General features: G+C 37.3%; 1 protein-coding gene across 2 annotated transcripts in view; it reads right to left on the bottom strand.

Annotated features, from left to right (window-relative positions):
* Nucleotides 1–523: 523 nt before the first annotated feature.
* Nucleotides 524–22,645, bottom strand: part of ARIH1 (ariadne RBR E3 ubiquitin protein ligase 1) — a 106,084-nt gene continuing 83,962 nt past the window's right edge. For both annotated transcript variants that reach the window (XM_027971558.2, XM_027971559.3), the window contains 6 exons: nt 22,287–22,358; nt 19,440–19,570; nt 15,961–16,018; nt 10,990–11,250; nt 9,711–9,823; nt 524–8,740 (listed from right to left, as the gene is read on the bottom strand). In XM_027971558.2, the coding sequence (XP_027827359.1) occupies nt 8,656–8,740; nt 9,711–9,823; nt 10,990–11,250; nt 15,961–16,018; nt 19,440–19,570; nt 22,287–22,358 (720 nt within the window). In that variant the 3' untranslated portion in view covers nt 524–8,655. The remainder of the gene's footprint in view (nt 8,741–9,710; nt 9,824–10,989; nt 11,251–15,960; nt 16,019–19,439; nt 19,571–22,286; nt 22,359–22,645) is intronic.

Raw genomic sequence — 22,645 nt, 5'->3', positions numbered from 1 at the left:
AGCATCTGTTCCCAACCCTTTACCGACCTGGTCTGTCCTCCTCAGTGCAATCTTTGGGCTCTCGTCTGTTCGGGGCTAGGCCCTCAATTATAGCATTTATCTTCAAGGGCACACAATTCAGTGCACCTACGAAGCAGCATTTGTAATCTGTGAAGCAATTTTGTGGAACCAACAATTTATTGCCACTGGTTAGTGAACAACCATTTAACTATTTTAAGGCACTGATGTGTAGTAATGTGATTTTAACATGAATAGGTGCTGTAACACATAACTTACCCTATTGCAAGGTAGTTAAAACAATGGAATAAAAATCTTTCAAAGGCATGTAGGACACTATTACTCTTCATTAAACCCACTCTCTGATATTTGCTGTCATGACCTTTGCAATACTCTAAAGCAGTCACGTGATTTGGGGATACAAATTTATTTCCTATTCAAAGCAGGTAGAGATGCAGATGATGCTTCCTCCTTTGTTAGAAAACACTTTAGTATTTGCCCTAGTTATGGAGAAACAAACCACAAGTCAGGATCATACGGTAGGAATTTATTAACAAGCAAACAACTCTGTTCATATCAGGAAGACCAGTTGGTTAGGTTATAAATGACTCGAGAGCAGGTGCAAGAACTTACAACTGTAAAGCATTCTATTAGAATGTTTACTGCCGAGTAGATCTACAAGAGGTAATCATTCCTAAATTCTGGTAATCATTTTATGCGGCACTCCCTGAGAAAAGGACGTGACCTACACAGGTGGGAGTACACAGAGGAGTCTCCTACAAGAGGAAGTCAGGAAACTCAGGAAGTAGTGATGTTTTCAGATAGAGTTCCTCAGAAAACTTGAGACCGTGTGTTTTCTTCCTCATTCCTTAGGAACCCCATTTGGCCAACTGATTCCAGAGAATCAGATCCTGATTCACAATTCTAAGAAATTGTCATTGGACATGCACTGAAGTAGTTTCTCGGGCACTGCTTTGGTGTTAAGCATACAAAAAACAATTTTAACCATCAGAACGAAATCTAAAATCTATAGAAGTAAGTTTTCAGCCTAGACAGCTTTCCAGACAATCAACTATCTACCATAGAGAATTCTCTATAATCACCTTTCAAATTCCCACTCTGAAAGAAACTTGAATATTTCATGGCCAAAAGCAGGCAGCTTGAAAAGTAAATACCAAACTTTTAGATAGGTGGAATCCTGAGGAAGGATATACTGGTGCTAAACAAGACATCAAATCAGGAAATGTTACTTTGTGCATAAGAAGCCACAACATCAGCTCAAAATAGGTAAGAGATGTGCTTTCTGGAGAGGGTTGGGAAATAAGAGGCTCGCTTTTAAATTCTCATTAAAATGCCAGGGTGGCTCTGAAATGAGAGAAAAAGGCATACTTTGAGTCCTTCTCAGAGTATCTGAGGTTAACAACAAAAAGACATGTTTTGAATAGAGAAGTCAAAAAGAATTGGTCATTGAGTCTCCTGAGGTTGGAAGTCCCTTAACTAGTCTATAAATTTAGCAACTACTTTTGGCAAAGTTGTTTGGGAAGCAGCTAGAGTGATGAAATGAATTTAGTAGTCAAAATGTGCCTGCAGTCCTGCTATTAACTAGCTAGGTGACTTTGAGCAACCCATGGAATCTCTACATAGAATCAGGATTAAGTGCTTCAGACAGACTGCTTTGTTCACCGTGGTAAAACAGTTAGTTCCCAATACTGTGGGCGCTGACTTAAGGAACTCAGGTTTCAATCTTCATTCGGCCACTTACAGACAGACGGCCTGAGAGAGAACCCACCTTCTTTGAGCTTCTATCTTCTTATTTATAAAATGGAGGTGGTGACTATCTTGTATGATTTGGAGTTTCAGAAACACGGACATGAAGCACTTAGTAAACATGAAATAAGTTAGACATGAGTATCTATCATATACAAACTCTCTACGTTTATTTAAAAAGAAAACTTTCAGGGCATTTTGGTGGTGTTGAGGACACTTGTGATGTACAGCCAGCAAAACATTATCTCTAAGATCTGCTTCTTTATCCACAGGGGTAAGCCCCCCCAAGTCACATTTGTACCAATCATAATGTCCCAAGGGTCTGTTGGGTTTTCTATACACATGTCTGGGACAGTTAACATCTCACACCTAGAGCTATGGTGGTAGTAGAGAGGAAAAGCAGAAGCCTTTAGAATGATGTAGACTATACAGACAATGCCAGTTTTAGGAGTCCAAAATGGCTTTCTAGTTCCTGGATCCAATTTCATCCTGCTTTGGGAGTCTATGAGACAACTTTGCATCCTTATTTTTTGCCTCAATTAGTACTAGTATGCTCATTAGTTGTAACTAGGCTTTCTTTTCCCCATTGATTTTCTTTGATCCTCACAACATTCCTATAAAAAATATTATGAGGGAATGAACACATGGAATCAGACAAGCTCGACACCACCATAAATGCTGTGAAGTTTGAATTACTAGTCTTGACACCTTTCTTCTCATAAAATAGGACAGCAATGCCTACTTTGTTTTAGGGCTGCCTAAAAGATACAAATAATTTAAGTAAGGCATCTGGCAAGAAGCACTCAAATTATAGCTCCTATTGAAAGCTAAAGTGTTAGCTGCTCATGTCTGACTCTGCAACCCCATGGACTGTAGCCTGCCAGGCACCTCTGTCCATGGGATTCTCCAGGCAAGAATAGTGGAGTGGGTTGCCATTACCTTCTCCAGGAGATCTTCCCAACCCAGGGATGAAACTCAGGTCTCCTACATTGCAGGCAGATTCTTTACTGTCTGAGCCACCAGTATCCCCATTTTACAAAGGTAAAACTGTGGCTGAGAAATACAGATATTCTTTCTACTGCACCAACCACACTCAGAATAAAAATGAGAAAATACACTGTCTTAAAACATACAAGTTGATCAAAAGAATGAAAAAGCAATGGCCAAGAAGCAGCTTGTGACTTTCAAGTGCTCTGAATTTAACTGACTGAATGAAATTGTGCACTGACTTGAAACAGATAGCTTAACCAACATCCTTTGCTCACTCTACTTCCAGACAGGGTTCTTTCTCTAAGAAAACATATTGCCAGTTGATGTGAATATTCTATTCAGGTTGTCAGTTCTACAGTACTTTTGGTTTTGTGAATTTATTTTATCCAAGGTGTATCACTTCTCAAAAACCCAGTAACAAAAAAAATAACAAATTGGGCACTTCACACTAGACACTTAGGAGGCAGCATTCCACAAAACCCACTCAGCAAGGGCATTACAGCATGGCCCTTTCCTGAGCCTGTGAATTTGCCACAAGCCCTACTGTCCCATCTGACTATAGAGTGCTCCACTATACTCCTCTTGGCAACTATGTAAGTATCTACATCAATGGACTCAACCTCGCCTTTGAGTCTTAGACGGCACTGCACAAGCATCAGGGTTGGGTGCAGCTTTAAAAATTAATACTGCTCAGGACACAACCCAAAGCAATTAAAACCATAATTTATATGGGGTGGGACTCAAGCATAGTCTTTTTTTTGGCTTGTCCTTTTGAAGTATCTGTGATTTCAATGTGTAAAATGAACAATGACTTCCAGTTGCAACACAAGTTGGAAAATGATAGGTCTATGTGCAGCTCTTCTCTGACCCACATTTAAGAATATTGTAATAACCAACATTTCAAAATTGAAAGGCTCCTCTCAGAGCCCTCTTAGCCCAGGGAAGCCTATTAAAATATTTACCTGGTTCTTGTAGACATCCGAGTTTGACCCTTGTATTGGTATCACTTGAGACCCATGGATTACTGTGGTAGTAAAGTTGTGCTTTTGGCATTGTTAGAGCTGCTACATTATCAATGTGTGATTGATTTATATTCTCTCTGGCTTCCACTCTGAAAATGGCCCTAAACAAACATTATCTATAGTTCAATCACTGTCTAAAAATTGTTTTTCAAAAGATGTTTTGATAAACATTTATGTTTTTCTCATATTATTTTTGCTACTCTAAAAGCTACTGCTAAAAGATTAACCACAGTTGCCTCTGCTCCTGCAGTAGGCATTATCTGATTATTTCCGGTTGAACATTTCCGAGTTAGCTATTTCATGTTGGGTAATTAAATGGAGAAACAAACTCCTTAAAATGAACCAGAAACACAGCAACTTTATCCCCAAATAACTCTGAAAAAATATGAGGGGTTCACACTTTTTCCTGTTTCTATACGAGCCAAGGTCTCCCCCTAATTCTACTTATTTTCTGAAAAGTTTCACAGGTTCCACAGAAGAGATGCTGATAAACAAATGGAAATATGCTTTTCTGTGCATCTTCAGTTATAAAACAAATTCTCTAACAAGTTCCAATGGACAGTGCAAAAATTTTCACAGCGGAAATTCATTTAACAAATAACTAAACCTACAACTGCAAATTACTTGGCCACTGTTTACCAAATCAAATGATGCTGAACTCTCTACTCTCAACTATCATGTGTGTGATAGTCTTCTCATGATGCCAGTCCCAGTCACCAAGATGGGAAGAGTTATTCTTCTATCCATGGCTGATTTTTATGATGAGGCAAAACAGACAGCCACATTAGTTCAAATACTGCAAGAGCAAATTAAAGATCAGATGTAGCATATAACCTTCCTCTAACAGGTACAGTAACAGGTATTTATACAGTCCTTGATAGGTTCAAAAGTACACTACAGATTAGACAAGAACCACCTCTCTGTATCAAATGCTACGTTATTCTGAAACCAGATTAACAAAATATGATACAAAGAGGTAGCATGATGCTGCTCAGAATAAAGCTTAAGTACGAGATAGGAGAAACTGTGACATCTTGGACAAGTTGCTTAATCTCGTTGAGTAATCTTACCTTTCTTTTAGACAATGACACAAGTTAAAGTGTTCTGAAGATATGTGATAAATGAACTCTGGTAATTATAAATCCAAATAAGACCAAATTAAACTGTCCTAAAATCTGGCCTTGAATATTAATGACAAAGATCTCAACTTTGGGACCTTCTTTAAGACAACTCTCCCCTCATTTTGGCAGGAGATATCAGCTTCTAAAAGTAAACCAAGTGGAAGTAATGTGAAGGTGTTTCAAGTTTGAAAAGGACTTTTAAATATTTTCTCTCTATAAACTGACAAAGATCTACTGAGCATCTAATATCACTGTTATAAAACGAATAGCAACCTAAATTCAATGTTCAAGACACAGAACTTGGAAAGCTTCCAGAAAATGCTCTGAAGGCTTCATTAACCAAGTTTATTGTTGGGGAGAGTCTCATTCACAGTTCCCTGCAAAGAAACTGAACCAAATCTTGACATTTTATGTTAAGTAGGAACAGTGAATAAGGCACATAATAGAGGTGACTCTTAGGCCACCAATGTCTTTTTCTTAATATAAAAATAAACATAAGTAACTAATGGAATAACAAAATAAAAGTTTATTTTATTAGAATTAGGAATGTTCTTTCCCTCTGGGCAACCTGAACAGTCCAGTTACAATGAAAATCTAAGAACAGTTATTTCCACAGCACAGTGTGCTCTACGCACAAAATTACAGGGTTAGGAGCATTTAATCAATTTACCGATCTGATTGTCTCACCAACCCGCCCCCTCCCATCCCCCAAGTGCTCTATACCGGGATTTTTGTACATCAAGTCCTTTTCTCTCTTATGCTAAATTTCAGTTCCTAATCATGGCTGATCCACATTTTACACTGCAGATTCAACCATTTCAAATCAAGTCAGTCAATCTTGGATCTGCAATATTTGTGTGTATGTATACACGTGTATTTCGTGTATTTATTTAAACACACATAAAACACATACAATCTGGGTTGCATCGGATTACATAGAATTTAGAGTCTGATGATATATGCTACTCAATTTTACCACTGTGGTTTGTAGTCCTGCGCTTTGGATCAACGATTTTATTGTAAATTATTTAAGTCCATCTACTGCTCAATGAATTGCTCAAATGATGCATGCAGTTTTCAGAAGACCTCAAAAAGACAAGGGAGACCCTGGTGCTAACCATGAATAGAGCCCTCTGACAGAAACACTTAGGTAGGTGAAACAGGGAAGCCATATCATATGGCTTAAGACCTATCCCAGCTGAGATCACCGAAGTTACTGACAATGAAAGTGATTAACTGATGGGAGTTCTGTCAGATATGGAGATAGTTGTTAAAAGCTTGAACTGGAAAAGGCCGATTCATCTTGATCCATACATATTAGGGAATGCACCCATAACTGCAATACCCTCAGGTAAGATGCCAACACTGAAACTAGAAAACAGCTCTAAAAAGCACTGTTCTTCCATGGGTGGGGGCTATTATTATGAAGTGCACACACTGTTTCTGGATACCTCTTGTAAGGGGAGCGTGTAAAAAGGATTTATGACACTCAAATCTAGATACTGTAGTTAACCATGTAAGATATTTCTTAAAACACCACATATACACAAAACATTTTAAGGGGACCACATATATCTAGATAGCAACTCTGGCTGCTTTTCAAAGTTACCAGGGAAAGGAACTTATTCAAGCTTTCTTAAAAAAAAAAAAAAAATCCTTAGTTTTGATAAATGTCTTTTAAGATTGATGCAGTCATTTAAAATAAAATCAAATGGTTGACAGGGAAAGGGAAGGAGAAGAGAATAAGGAAGAAGCAGACACTGAGTTCAGATTTGCACCTGAAGGAGCAAGGGAGGGGAGGACAAAAGGTATAGGTAAAGTTGATCCTAGAGCGACAAGTGGTTTAAGAAAGCAGCATAATATACTCAGCAAACATTCACTGATTTCTGATGGGAAAAGAACAGTTGCAAGTACATCTCATGTAACAACCTTTTCTAAAAGGAAAAGTAGGGTTGATTTAGCAAAGCCTAACTTAGGCAAAAGGCCAGAGGAAAGTGAACCTACTTCCCAATGGAGTAGTAAGATGTACGGTGCAAGAGCAGACAAAGCTGCCTCACAAAAGGTAAACACTCCCTAGGCGCAAGACATTTAGAGGAAGACAAAGAGGTCCTTCAGCCAGAAGTGGTATTTAGTATTAAGACCTCATCTAGTTGCCTAGTTCACTCTGTACTCCTGTATAAAACTGACAGATTTAGGGATGAAAAATACCACAGCCAGAATGGCCTAAACAGATACATAGTTAATAAAACCATCACCATCCTTTACTTTTAACATAGCTCTTAGTAGAAATTTCATAAAAATGGACATCACAGCTAAAACGCCTTATTAATTCTCCTATCTGTTGACAAATAGAAAAGAAGCAAAGATTTCTATTTAAATGCACTAGATGGGAATATCAAGTTCTAGGATGTTTGCCTTCAAACTGAACCCACAGCAACACACACAAGCAATTTCAGTATCTGCCATTTTTAATTCACAATCTGAATCTAAGTGAATGGCTATTTATTTATATTTATATTTAAAGCAAAAACGTCCTATTTGACACCCTAACATAAAGAAGGGGTGAGAGAAGAGCCATAACTAAAATCTTAAAAGGCTCAAAGCAGCAATTAAAGGGACAAATTTTTGAAATGTGTCCTCTGGATGTGACAGGAAGCCTAGGAAGCCTTCAGCTGTGTGTATGACACGGGCACACAAAGGCCTACACAGATGTAGGAGGCTGCGGAGAGGGATGAGGCTGGAGGCTGGGTCATGCTTCAGTGGCAGCAATAAAGCTCCCTGTTGCAGCCCTTATCAAGCCACGGCATTTAGTCAGAGCTTGACCTCTCTGTGCTCGACCAGGAGCTGGCAATTCCGGGCATGAGACCCAGGGCCAGCAACAAATACATCAAAACCAGAGAGGGCAAAGTAGTTTCAGGAAAGGGAAATCAAAGAACTCTAGTTAGGTCTTCCAGAGGTGCTAAACCAACACACCTTTTATCCCAACCCTCAACCCTGGAAAGATAAAGCAAACTGAAAGAAAATGCACAGCAAATAGACATAATCTTGAAGATTTTTAAAGAATAAATATTTTTTGTAATTAAACATTATGCAAACACGTGCCACGCTTGCTTTGTCCATGCATATGCACTATATACAATTTTGAAAAATACTGTGTTGTCCTCTTGTTTTAAAAGTCATATACAAAGTTTTTTTTTGTTTTTTTAATTCCTCTTTCTGCCTACCCTCTTCCCCGCCCCAAGAATTTTCTTTACAAGGAACTAATCATTATTCACTCATGACCTTGGGGTATGAGAGAGAGACAGTCTGTGTGTGTGGGTATATCTGTATGTGTAGGGGAGAAACGGGAGAGGTCCTTTACCAAAGTACAACAAAATGGCTGGTTTGGACATGAAAAGCAGTGTCAAGGAGCAGTTTTAAATTTTAACTGTACTACACTCAGGAAAAAGAAAATGAAAAAAAGGAGTCAGCTTGGAGAATGAAGCTACGTTACAAGTTAAAGTTGGAGGGCTTTTAGTGTGTCTGTCACACTTTTGTTGGCGGCCTAGAATACTGTTGTACAATGGTTTATCTACCTTTTTTTTATTACAATATAATTTACTTAAACTTTCCGTTAACAAAACAGAATTCTGGTACTACAGACCAGCGGTGTCAGAATAGGCTTAGTGCCTCCTTGTTTGTGTTTGTTTTGTTTGTTTTAATTGCATGAGCACTCTAGATGGTAAAGTTTTCAGAGTTCATTTTATGCAGGGCCATTCTCAGTCCTCAATGTACTCCCACAGATCTTTTTCATAGCCTTCATGCACATGCTGTAACAAAACCCTTCGTCGACTCTCACAGTATCTGTAATCAAAGAGAAAAAAAAAAACACCTGTTGTCAGCCTCCAATAAATTTTCTTTTTTAAAGAGGCATTTACTTGTCCTATAGGGCTCCCTATAGTTTATCCAGACACAGAACCAGACATAGAACCTGTTTTTAAAAGGCATATTTTTAGGTCTAGATGTAAAGACATGACTATTTCTAATTTTCAAAAGGTATTTTTCAGAGTTTCTAGTTTGGGGAAATTAATTCCAGAGCAATAAACAGGCCTTAGAAATTATCTGATTCAATCTTATCATTCTACAGGTAAGTAAATAGTTTCAGGAAGAAGTAATTTCAGGGGGGATTTATTCGCAACTGTAAAATCTTAAAGTACCAGCGGTAGCTGTAATTGGCTAAGGGAAGTGAACATATTACTCAGGACTAAATTTTCAAGTCTAGCAAATTCCCAGAGGTTTCTACTATTAAGGAGCAAACAACTTTTGCCAGAAAACAACTTTTGGAGAAAGAGCTCTATGTGAGAAAGCAAACATTTTGCATCTTTTACTTAAGAGGTGACATCTCTTAAAGTATCATCTAAGTCTAGAACAAAGTAAATCTCTCCTTGGAAAATCAAACCTTAGAAAAAAATCTTTAAAAAAGTCTGGGTAGCTCACTTGCCAAGAGCCACGATCCACAGGATCCCTAGGCCAGGGCCAGCATGTTATTCTCACCCCTCATCCTAATAGTCACTTGCCCTTTTTAGGCTCCTTCTTCCTGTCAGGGCAATAACTACACAGATAAAGCCACATGGAAGAAGCAGGATCAGCCAGTGGGACAAATGGCTGGCTTCCTCCTTATGCCCAAAGGACAGAAGCAATCTGTGAGAAACATGGCAGCAGTTCAGCTGTTGAATATGCTAAACTCAAGTTCACCATCATTTAACTTCACCACTACAGCATACCAGACCACCAGTGGCAGACATTTGTGCTCAACAACTAGAAATAAACTTACCTGTACTTATCTTGTACTTTCTGCTTTATATCCTGCAGAGAGTCTTGGGAAATATCTCGTTCGAGGTAACCCGAGAGCACCTCTGTGGCATTCTCTAGATCTGCTTGGTTATTCTGCAATAGGAAGAAGAATATATAGTAAATTCTGCCTTCAAAAGAAAGCTAAGAGATAAACCATCTTAGCTGCTTCCTTAATAGACTGTACTCAACACCAATTTTCACAGGTGGTCATCTGCACCTCTAAAGTCCTTCATTACTTCCACCTCTAACAACTTGTTTTCTCTTTTTTTCTCTCAGGAGAACTTTTTAACTATAAAAAGAACCAAAGATTTATCCATTACCTCTGGAAGAATACCAAGTACGATTTGAAAGTACTTAAGAAAACGTTTGTGGAAATCGTCTAGCTCTGAAAACTATTATGCTAAAGCCTGAGGAACAAACAGAAATGCATTATTCTTTATATCTAGCTAGACTCCAGTGTTCTTGCCTGGAGAATCCCAGGGACGGCGGAACCTGGTGGGCTGCTGTCTATGGGGTGGCACAGAGTCGGACACGACTGAAGCAACGTAGCAGCAGTAGCAGCAACAGATACCTAATCTTATCAGAAAACACTGTATGGAAGATTAAAATTTTGTTATCCGTTACTAGTATAGCTAGTTCTGTCCATTTACCCATCTAAATTCCCATCTGCTAGTCACTGTTACTATCTAGCCATCTATCCACATCAATACTGCATGCATAAATTTTAAATGAGCATCTCTACTTGAAAAAACTTTACTGCTGAAAGCCCCCTTTCAGTCACTGCTTCTCCACAAAAGACAAGCACCATATTTACTTCTAATACCGTGTTATGAGTTTTACCTGAATAGACTTTTGAAAGAACTTACGATGTTCCTGGTATTGCATAAGCATTATACATGGATTGTCTCACTTAAACATCTTAACATTTCTAGAAAAGTATTATCCCCATTCTAAAATAGAGATATAGCAAGAGGTTAAGTAACTTGCTTCAAGTCAACAGAGCTAAAGAGTGATGAAGTCAAGATCCAAATTCAGGACTAACTGCAGAGCCTGCACACTGAAAATCACTAGCTGGCTAAACCACACCATGCAAATGTAGTTTACAGCAAGATACCTGAATTTTTTGTACCTTCCTAATAAACGATAAACTTTTGATCCACATTCGGGAGCAAAGAGGAATCTTTAAAACTCTTATCTATAAAAGATGAGTAGTCCTTTGACACACAGGTGGTTTTCACCCACTCAGTCACTACTCCTACCTCGAAGATAATGGACTGGTTGTTCTTTCTGAGGTAGAAGGCGAACACGTAAGTGTACATGAGCGTGGCGCGGCACTGGCAGAGGACGTCGACCGCCTTCTTCAGGAACTGCACCTCGATCCAGGACATGTTGTGCTGCTGCATCTCCTCCATCTTCTGCTTCACCTGAGCGTAGAGCTTGTGCTCGAAGCGCAGACTCTGCATGTGGTTCATGTAGCGGTTGCAGTAGAACAGGTACCTCTGCAGGGCTGCCCTGGATCTCTGTCCCATTAAGAAACATTAAGGGTACAGAATTACAACAAATTTATTACAGGCACACAAAACCTGATAGCATATTGACTGATGAAATGGAATAGGAATTTAGGCTAAAATCAAGAACAAAGAGACATCTATTGCTACCTCTGTTACTTAATATTTTTTGAATGTCTTATAGCTATACTTTCCAACATAGCAGCCAGCAGTCACATATGACTATTAAAATTAAAAATTCAGTTTCTTAGTGTTGCAGTCAGTGTCTACCAAATCAGACGGTGATATTAAGAACATTTCCATCATCGTGAATATTCTACTGGATAGCTCTGTTCTGCAGTGTGCAATAAGGTGCACCAGTATTATAAAGTAAAAAACAAAAGAGAGGCAACCAGACATCATATAACACCTAATATAATGCAGCGGAAACTACACAGTACATTTAACACCAGTTAAGTGTTCTGTGTTCTTTCTACATCCCTCACCAAATCATCTGAATTGGAGTATCTAGAATTAGCCACCAGTTTCAGCAAGTTTAGGGATAGAAGAACCTAACCAGGGAGTCGCAGTTGGGAAAACCAGAATATGAAAAATGCTACAGCACAAAAATGACTTAAGTTTCATCAACAAATAAATGGCAAAAGAGGAAGACGGAAAAAAAAAAAAAAGCCCCAAAACATTAAAGGACCTACAGATAACATCACATCCAACTTGTGGACCTATATGGATCCCCATTGGAACCAATTATAAAAGACAGTTTATGAGATAAATGGGGATACTGGAACACATATTAACAAAATACTGCTTCAAAAATATATAATATATAGCATAGTTATAAAATAACATGTAGTAAATATACAAACATAAATACTACAGTTTTATGAAACGTCTTTTGAAGTACATGAAGTATTAAAAAATATGATGAAGTATTTAAAAATATGATATCAGGTCTAAATTTGTTTTATATTGTTTATCATACTGCAAAAATAATTCACATGGATCTCTCTTATTATACTGTAGATATTAAGGAGATACACTTTTAAAAAAGTAATCTTGGGACTTGTCCAGTGGTTAAGACTTTGAGCTCCCACTGCAGGAGAGAATGGATTTGATCCCTGGGTCAGGGAACTAAGATTCCACAGTTCAGTTCAGTCGCTCAGTCGTGTCTGACTCTTTGCGACCCCGTGGACTGCAGCATGCCAGGCTTCACTGAAACTCCAATACTTTGGCCACCTGATGTGAAGAAGTGACTCACTGGAGAAGACCCTGATGCTGGGAAAGATCGAAGGCAGGAGGAGAAGGGGACGACAGAGGATGAGACGGTTGGATGGCATCACCATCTCAATGGACGTGAGTTTGAGCAAGATTCCACAAGCAGCCAAAAAAATCATTTTCTTCATATTAAGTACTAAACATAACAAGATTAAAAAAAGCAATCTTGTTATAACTCTAGTACTTAACATCTAAAACATGGCTGTTGAATGTAACTACTATAGAAGGGTTTCTTACCACACACATGTATTTCTTTTCTTTCAACACCGTTCTCCTCCTCCTCTCCTCATGCCTATGGCCTACAAACAGTACAGATACTACGAGGCCTTAGGCTTGGTCTCTTACTCAGAAACACTAACTCTGAACCACCTAACTAGCCAATCACATGATCCAGTATCTTACAACATGGAAACACCTAAAAAAACCTATACAAGTCATATTATTTCAGCAGTCAGGCAGGTATTAAATCAATGCTTACACAGTGGAAAATTATGCCAATCATATCTAAAAATACTATGACAATTATATCTATCCATTATTAGGTAAAATAATAGTATTGCTATTAGATATGATTATACATTATAAAATTATGCCAATTATTTCTAAAAATAGAATATGTAGAGAATAATCTACTTGGCATTTTACCTCCATACAAAGCACTAATATTTTCAAGCCTGTCGAATTCCCAGGATGAAATGGAAAACCTAAATCATGCATTAAAATATATGTTATAGGACTTAATATGACTAAGAATTCTCAAACAGCTTGCATCATTAAGATAATTTTCAAATTCAATATGGAAAAAAAACCAAAACACCCATACTACCACTGCAAATAATACCCATCTTTAAATCAAATGCCAGAATCTGGATTGAGAAATGCAATGTCCTGAAAACGCTTTGGAAAAACACACAAAACAATAACGTGATTGCTTATAACACGGGTAGGCAATCCAGCTGCTGCCTATTTTTGTTTTCAAAGTTAACTTGAAATGCTGCCATGTCCACTCCTTTAAGTCTATGGCTGAGTCAGCAAGCGTCACAGGAGAAGGATGGAACTGAGCAACTCTAACAGACTGGATAGTCTGCAAAGCTGAAAACAGTTACTACCTGACCACTCACAGAAGTATACTGACTCTGAGTTAGAAGGTAAGAAAATTTAGGGAATTCCCTGGCAATCTGGTAGTTAGGACTGTGCTCTGACAGCCAGGGACCGAGGTTCAATCCATTGTTGGAAAACTAACATCCCACAAGCTGCACAGTGTGGTCACAGAAAAGAAAAAAGTACCATCTATGTTCTTTCTGTACTGTGTGCCAACCTTCTAGTACTTTTTTCCAAAATATATATGACCTAGAAAAATAATGCAATCTAATGTCTACAATCTACACATTAAAAGGGCTAAGAAGCTATGTCCAATAATCCACTCTCCCTGCAGATCTCAGAAAGGAATTCTACCAGCATCCAAACACTTACCAGGTAAGGTCAAGGATAACCCATACACTTTCCACTGTCAGCAAACTCTGGCCAGATCTAGGTTGACTACTAAAGAACCTGCCTGCCAATGCAGGAGACGTAAGAGACCCAAATTCGATCAATGGGTCGGGAAGATCCCCTGGAGAAGGAATTGGCAACCCACTCCAGTAGTCTTGATTGGACAACCCCATGAACAGAGGAGCCTGGCAGACTACAGTCCATGGTTTGGCAAAGAGTTGGATACGACTGAAGCAACTTAGCACACAAAAACTAAAAGCCCACAGTAGTATAGTAATTAGGAAAAATATAATGCTATGTAAGAGAAAAACAGCATTTCTTTATGGATTGAAAAAATATTATGAAAATTAGAAGAAACCTTTTTTAGGACAAAAGCAGAAAGCCAGAAAGGGGGTGGGGGTGGGGGGGAAGCTAAGATTTTAAAACAAACCTGAAACAGAAGAGGATGCAATGACAAACTGAGCTGAATAAAAATGAAAGAGAGGAATCAATTCAAAATGGAGGGCGGGAAAGGCATCACTCTCATTGTAGAGTTTTTTATACAAAGGTTACATGGGGCGATGTTTCTCAAATTATAGTCTAAGGATACTAGAGGGAACGGGAGTAGGGGATCTAGTTTAAAAAGACCATGGAAATTTTTAAATATTAAAAATCTGATAATAACCTGAAGAAAAACACACACTCTGGACCACCTGAATACACTTATGAGAATCAATGCTTTCAGATCTTACATTTGTAAAATGGCTAAAAATGGCATCAAGCCATGTTACTTTAACTGCACCAGAGTTGAGAATAAGTGACAGGAAATACATTAATAATAAATTCTGATCAAATCAAATTTTGATGCACTGTAGGGGTGAAAAGGCAATCGTTGATATACAGAAAACTGATGGGAGAACAAATTATCATGTGGTGCTTATAGGAGTATAGTAATACTAAATTAAAAAATTCTGGGTCTTATTCTATCAACAGTAATTTAATTTCAACAAATAACTTATCTGTATAATTAGTTTTTTTGAGTTTCACTGGTTGTGGGTTTGTTTGGTTGTATACCTGCTTAAAATTGTCCAGCTGGTTTTACTTTAAACACAGTTAATATAGTAATATTATAATGAATATAATGTAAACCAACATTATAATCTGTGGGTTTTTCCCCCCTTTAAAACAATCAGATACTGTAAACATCTGAAATATGACAGCCTAGGTTATGTAAATATATTCTTTTGTATTTACAGCAATTTAAATAAATTTTAAAGGAGCTTTTGAAAAGTGAAATAATAACAAACAGGTCGTTTTCTGGCTTGCATCTTGGCAAGACAAGTCATTTTAAAAGATTCTAGGAGGAGAAATGGGGAATTTCAATACAGAATGTATGAATGTAAGGGAAGACTAAATTCTGGAATTCTACTATTAAGGCAGATTTACCAGACTGAAAGGAACTCAAAGCATTACTGAATCTAATCCACACCAAGGGTTTTAATCTCTTCTTCTATAAAAGTGGGTTATTTCCTTATTCAGTAATAGGGAAATCCCTACCTCCTGAGACAGTTCATTCCAAGTAACCTAAAATCATTAGAGCTTCTTGATGAACAATGAAGTCATTAATTAATTAAAAAGAAGGGAGGCTGAATATAAACAGCAGCAGTGCCATCTAACGAATGCTATTCCTTAGACTCTTTGCTGGGAAGGGCAACCTTGGTACTGAGAGCTACTGAAGCCTGCAAGCATGCTGTATGACTAGCGTGATTTTGTTTTTAATGCAAACAAATCTATCAACAGGAATACTCCTGATATGTGTTTTGCATAAGATTCCCTTTCTATATGTACACAGATATACAGTATTTACTGGACTATCCTTTAACAAATCTTTCAGAACCGAACTCTTCTGCTAAATTATTCCCTAATCAACAGATAATGCACATTCCTGTTCACCCGTCACCTGAAAACGAATGTACTTGCCTCCTGTGCGTCTCTTGCTGCCTTTGCGTCATCCTCGTTATAGCGGTTACAGTTGTACCTGAAGTAAGTAAAGAGGATTCCATAAAGCCATAAATCAATGCAAAGGGAACAAATCACAGAATTTTAGCCTGGATTTAGCAATTACATAGAGCCAACATTCTCCTTTACAAAGATAAAATGAGGTGAAGAAAAAAAAAGCCCCTAGGTGTTTGAATCCTTTCCAAGGGTGTGTCTGTTCTCTATCAGTAAAAAACAGTTTCCCGCCCCCTGAGGTAGTCCACTAATTAAGTTTACTGATAATCATTGGAAAACACAGTTATTCTTCCATTTACCAACTGTAGTTTGAACTTCTAATTCACTTTTTGAAGAAAGAGACTATCTCATCTCCTACATGGTCTGTTATTTAGCCAAATATTTTCAATTTTTCCAGATTACTCACCTTGTTATCCTCACTTGTTCTCTCACCATAGAGAGCCAACTGTCAACACTATTATGCAACAAGTGCCGTGCTGTACGCTTTATATGCTCTTAATAGTTTATGAGAATCCCTGAAAACTCAATATACAAAATGAGGAGCAAGGGGAAACCTGCCCAGAGAAGCCAGCTCAGAGTGGAGATGTGTAAGACGGGCACTTCTCCTTCTTCTGATTACTTGTTTTATGTTATGGGAGCCTACATTTTGAGTACAACGGACATATACTATACTCCATCCACTTACTAAGGATTTTAACTGTACTATCACATTTAATCCCCTCAATTACCTTATGAAATATGTATCATTATCCTCACTAAGCAGATGAAGAATCCGATTTTGAGAAGATAAGCAACATATTTAAGATCACAAAAGAAGAGTTCCAGAGGTGGAAATTAATCTGATGCCCTTCTGCCAATTGAGACCCATGCTCTTAACTAGTGAATTCATATCTTCAGAATCTTTTTAACGATGACCTTTTTATAAGAATTTTGAACTTAATATAAATCTTGTTAAACTGAATTTATTATTCCAGCTTGTCAAACCCTTTAAGATTAAAATGGTTTATATATTCAATATCTCTCTGATGTTACCCCAAAATGTATACAAAATTTTTATATTAATTCAAGAAAATCAGCAGTATAACTGAACAGAAAAGCAGTATATAGTTTATGTGAATAAAAAAGGTGTGAACAAAGCCTTTCAGCAAACCTTAAAGCATTCCACTAGGAAGACACAAATCTATTACCTGTACTCCCAAACATCTGCATCTGTAGTTCACAGCCTAGGCTACAAACTTTAGTCCACAGTGAAATACCTTGCTGAAATCTACCAAACATTCCATAATTCATCATCCTAACAATACCATTTGATTCTGGAATTTCACATAAGAGAAAAACTAAACAAACTAACAAACTATGGTTCATATGCAATTTGTGGAATCAGAAATTCTGGAAATTTGGAATTACACTGTCTGCTCCCAATGTTAGGTGCGTTTCTATTTTCCACAGTACTCAGAAACAACCAAGAGTGGCTCACTGATTGCATCTCAAAGTTTTTAAAGTAACCCAGACCATAATTCACCTGAGTCAACAGACATTAACTGCCCCCCAGCTGGATTAATAATCCTCTCTTACCAATAATTATCCTACTCACAAATAAGCCTAAAGATGCCTCTTCTCCCTATCTACTGGTCAACGATTAACACATTTTCTTTCTAACTGATATATCCTCAAAAACTTTCCTTTTGATATTCGTTAGGTATTTTTAAGCCTCAAGTCACTCTGGGCTTTACTCTGTCAACATTAAGAATTTTAAGGCCAAGAAAGCAAGGAGGGCTCATCTATATTTCCAACTGAGATTACTGACAGTGCTATCTGGAATGTTATTTTGAAGATTCTAAGACATTTTCAGATTTAAATAAGAAAGCACAGCAAGGATTCATCTGCAATGTTAGCCACGGGAAAAGGAAAGATACAGGCAACATTTCTGATACCCCCCGGACCGGGCCATTCTTCATTCTTCTGTAGTCGTCATTTGTTTTGTACCCCTTCCATTTTTCAACCCAGTTTATTTAAAATTTGAGTTGTGATCAGAGATTTCCTTACATACACACAAAAGTCTCTTTAATACTTCTCCCCCATTCCCTCTCCTCTTCACTAAACTTGTTTATATACACTGAAATGAATTTAGTTTCCAGGAACACTCTAATCCTCAGTTAGCATTCCTAAACCCCAAGTATCCTTCCTTGGCTCTGACAGTAGTAAAATCACTTTCTTTTTTTCACCTAACCAATTAGTTTTTTACCTAGTTTAGAATCAATTCCAGACAATCGCTCTTACTATTCCTCTAATTAATGAAATGAATGAAAATTCCAAAGAAACGAAAAGGGAAGGCTTGCCATTGTCTTAAGTTCAGATTCTCCTCATCTTGTCTAGATCTCGCAATTTTTCCCCTCCCACCCAACTCTCTACAAAGCAGCCACAATGCCCAGGTAAAGTATGGAAAGCACCTAATACAGAGCATCTCATCTGAACTATAGATATAGCGTTGAAATACTTCTGATAACTGTCCAAACTACTTCAGGTCCCAGTCTACTTTCTCTTTTCCTACTCCCCACAATTTATGAGGGGCCACAAACGCAAACATCAACAAGAGACAAATGCAGATAACATAAACTCGTGAAAACGGCAATCTGCATTATTGTAACACCCAGAAATATTTTCACATTTACCAGCAGATGCGCTAGCTCCCATTTTTCCTGTTTTGAGAAAAATGCAACAAAGACATCCTTAATCTAACTTGCATTTTCCCAGCATGCGTGATAAGAAACATTCAGGAACAAAGGTATGTATCACTACCAAATGTGCCATCGTAAGACACGCAAATGCCAATAAGCTTTGGTCTTAGGGAAAACATTAAACCGCAGTAAAGGCTCCATCTAAAAAGCAACCAACCAATTTCAGGTGATTTTTGCCAAACAGAAATGCAGGCCTGTTCTTATGTTTCAATGAATGCTAAAACTCTGGATTTCACTGGGTAATTTTCCAGTTCTTAAAGTCTGGACAAATTTTTTTGTCTAATGGCATGCAGGATAACTAAAACACAACTGTGGATTGGGTTCCGCCAAGTCTCTTAGTTTTAAGCACTGTCGAGAGACAGGCAACGCAACTCTTTTCTGAGTACGTCATGCACTATCACATTCTTCTGCCTTTGTTCACGCTGCTCCTTTTGCCCTGAATGTTCTTCCTACCACTTTTCAAACAAATGGAACTCTTAGTCTTTCTTAAAGTTCAGCTCAGTTGTTACCTGCTCTGCGAAATAAACCTTATTAAACTCTCTCTTTGGATATCTTGCATACACTTCTAATACTGATCACACCCTGTATTCATTTATCTAGTCCCAAGTCAGAGGGTGATTTTCATGAGGCAGAAACCTTATTCATAATATGCGGCAGATACATCACACAGTTATGTGAACATGTTCTTCCCTTCATTTCCCAACCTACCAGGCAGATCCATGTGGTTCCCAAGGGCCAAGACACACCCAGCAAAACTCTGCTTTACAGTTCTGGTTACGACAGACCATGTGATTACAACCGCCATCCTTCTCAATTGTGACATGGCATTTGGGACATTCCTATGAAGAGAAACTATAAAGTTGGTGTCAATGCTACACTGAGGAGAAGCCAGCTCTAGATTTGGTTTATTTTTTAAATTGATTCTGTGATTTATTGTGATTGATACATGTAAAGCACTTAGAACACTGTCAAACACTTCAGTACTATTGAAAATGAGTTATTATTATGGATTTTTAAGATGCATGACAATTTAAGGATTTGTTTTAGTGGGGTTGGGGGACAAAAACATTTAAAGTACTTTCAACCATACACATAGTAATAACAGTTTTATGAGAGGCTAAACATTTTGTTCCTGTAAACATACTGTTCCAGTGCTATCTGGAAATAATTATTGAATACTTCCTGTATCCCATACACTGTTCTCAGTGTTCTATATGCATTAACTCATAATCCTTATAGTGGTCTTACTCCTATTTCCATTCACCGAATAAACTAAGAGAAAATTTTAAAGAAACGAATCCAAGGTTATACAAGTAGCAAACGACAGAGTTAGGATTCAGGCCCAAGCAATTTGGCCTTAAGAGTCAGGCAAGCAAGACTGATAATTCTTTTTGTGGTTACTGAATTTCCCAACTTTCTTCTGCCAAATACCCTTGTTAAAATCTTTTCATTGTGGTTCCTTTACAACGGTGCTGCAGAGATTACATCCCCCTGCTCAAGTCTGATCATTTTCTTGGTTGCTAATGAGTCAAAGTCATTACCCTATGGGCACATCTAATGTTTTTCCTCTTGAAAAATTTAGAGAATGAAACTTATTCATTATTTTTAATAAAACTATGAATAAGATGTAAAGCTTGGATTTTTGCTGTATGTTTTTGTGTTGATGTCTATTACTCCCATAAAGGGAGGAAAGTATCACCCAACATAATATTTGTACAATTCAGCTAAAGTGAACAGATTTTACTGTCCACAAACTATAGTATTTCAAAAGAGGTCAATACCATCAGATTTTTGAAGTCACTCACATAAAAAATACTACCATCTTCCCAAAAAAGCAAATTTCAGGCCTAAAATATGTTTCATTCTGTATTTCTTGGCTATAATTAACTAAACAGTATTGACTTCTTAATATAACAACAACCTGCAAATCTAAAGAGCGGGTAACAAAAATAAGCTTCTGAAATGTCCCCAGAGGGAAAAACCCTCAGTTTCATCTCAAAACTTCCAACTAGATAAATCTATTATTAAAAATTGCCATTCTCACTTAATAATCTACCCTCTAAACAAAGTCAAGCATATTCAAACCTATACTCCCTATTTTAAATATATGGGGGATTTGGAGTATGCAGGGATTTTTCCAGAGGGTAGTTTATAATCAAACTACTTAGGGAAAATACAACTGCTCTATTCTAAATACTAATCTGACAGCATATTTAAGGATCTAGGACTTTAATGAACATTTCTGGTGGAGAAATCTTCAATTTTTGAAGAATGCTTAAATAACAGATAATTTTGTAAAAAATAAAAAAGCAACCACTTTCTGATATTATAGTAAGGTTTTCTTAAGTGCCATAAGGTATGTTTATCATGCTGGTTTCAGAGATGTAGAAATGCTAATTTCAAAACTGCATTCCCCAAAGATGTGGGTATTTGTTTTATGCAACAGGACTGTTTTATTGCCAGTGCTTTCTGGGAGACAGAAATGTACACATGTTTTAATCTTTTAGGGTAGAGCAGGGTATCAGTGTTATAGAATCATGGGCTGGCTGTCATTTAAGCACTCCTTATTCTATAACTCCTTATAAGGAGTTATAACTAACTAACTGCAAAGTTGTAACTAACTCTGGTCAAACAACTCAATATTCTTTAAAGCATCAGCATCATATGTGAAAGAAAACAATAAAAATAAACAGCCCATGAACAACACTATTATTCACCACTCAAAGCCACTTCCTATTCAGATAGGACATAAGACTGGATGTTTATACAATTTCCTACAAAAACTTGGCTGGGTACACAGTTTGGATTCAAATGCTTACCACTTAGGGACAGAAAAGAAGGGTCTTCAAGTTTATTTGCATTTGTAAGACATTCCTCTAGGGTTTAAGACGTGCTTTATGTCATAAAGATACTGAACTTTGAAACTAATATCATGACCAATGAATTCAATTAATAAACCCACCAAAACCAAGGATATTCAATGTTATCCTTAAGCTTCCATTTCTCAGGAATCAAGTCTTTTAGTAAATCATATTTTGGAAGTTTAACATGTTAAAAACGTTAAATTTGTTAAGCCTAGTTCAGTAACATAATAAAGTTACTCGTTTACTCTGACTCGATACTGCCCTAGAGAATAACTCCTTAACAGTTAAATTCCTGGAGATTTCAAGGGGCAGAAATATAGCCTAGTTTAAAAAAAAAAAAGGCTAGATGCAATAAACTCTGTATTGGTACAGTAGAAGGCAGCCAAGAATTTACATGAAAGATATCATCAAACCCTGGGGTAGAAACCTGATTAAGCAACCACTACTTTTCTGATGAAAGGAAACTAAAGAAGAGTATTACACATACTACAGTAAAGCACTCAGTAAAACAAACTCAAACAGTAAAACAAAGGAAAATTATCAATAGGCAATCATTCTGAAAACAAAAAGCAAACTAATCAAATAAAAGGGAAAACAAGGCCCTTCAGTAGGTAAACTTACTGCCTTTGAAGTTGATACACCTATTCTTATCAGTTTCAATACCAAGGGTTTACTGAAGGAAGATACCAACCTTTGTGTTGGCTGCAATCCAATTAGAGGTTTCACTGTCATCATCACACTTTTTAATCCACTTCTTCAACCACTGTTTGAAAACAAGAACTGTTAGAGCACAACAGAAGACTTAAGGATAGCAAATTACATCAACATAATATAGTCAAGCTTAAATATAAAAACCAAAGGATAGCATTATCACTGGATTTACTTCCTTTTAAACCAAGAAATCCTGTGATTCTCATTTACAGTCCAGGTACATTAAAAAAAAAAAAAAAATCAACCAAAGGAGGACTTTCTCTGGCTTCAGGTAAGTGAGGAACCTAGAATTCAATAAGAAGCCCAGCCGCAAGGTATGTCATTCCCCTGAGCTAATTA

Source organism: Ovis aries, chromosome 7 (genome assembly GCF_016772045.2).
Source record: "Ovis aries strain OAR_USU_Benz2616 breed Rambouillet chromosome 7, ARS-UI_Ramb_v3.0, whole genome shotgun sequence".
In the NCBI taxonomy this organism is placed as follows: Eukaryota; Metazoa; Chordata; class Mammalia; order Artiodactyla; family Bovidae; genus Ovis; species Ovis aries.
The sequence above is the reverse complement of the archived record's forward strand: the minus strand, read 5'-3'. Positions and strand labels throughout refer to the sequence as shown.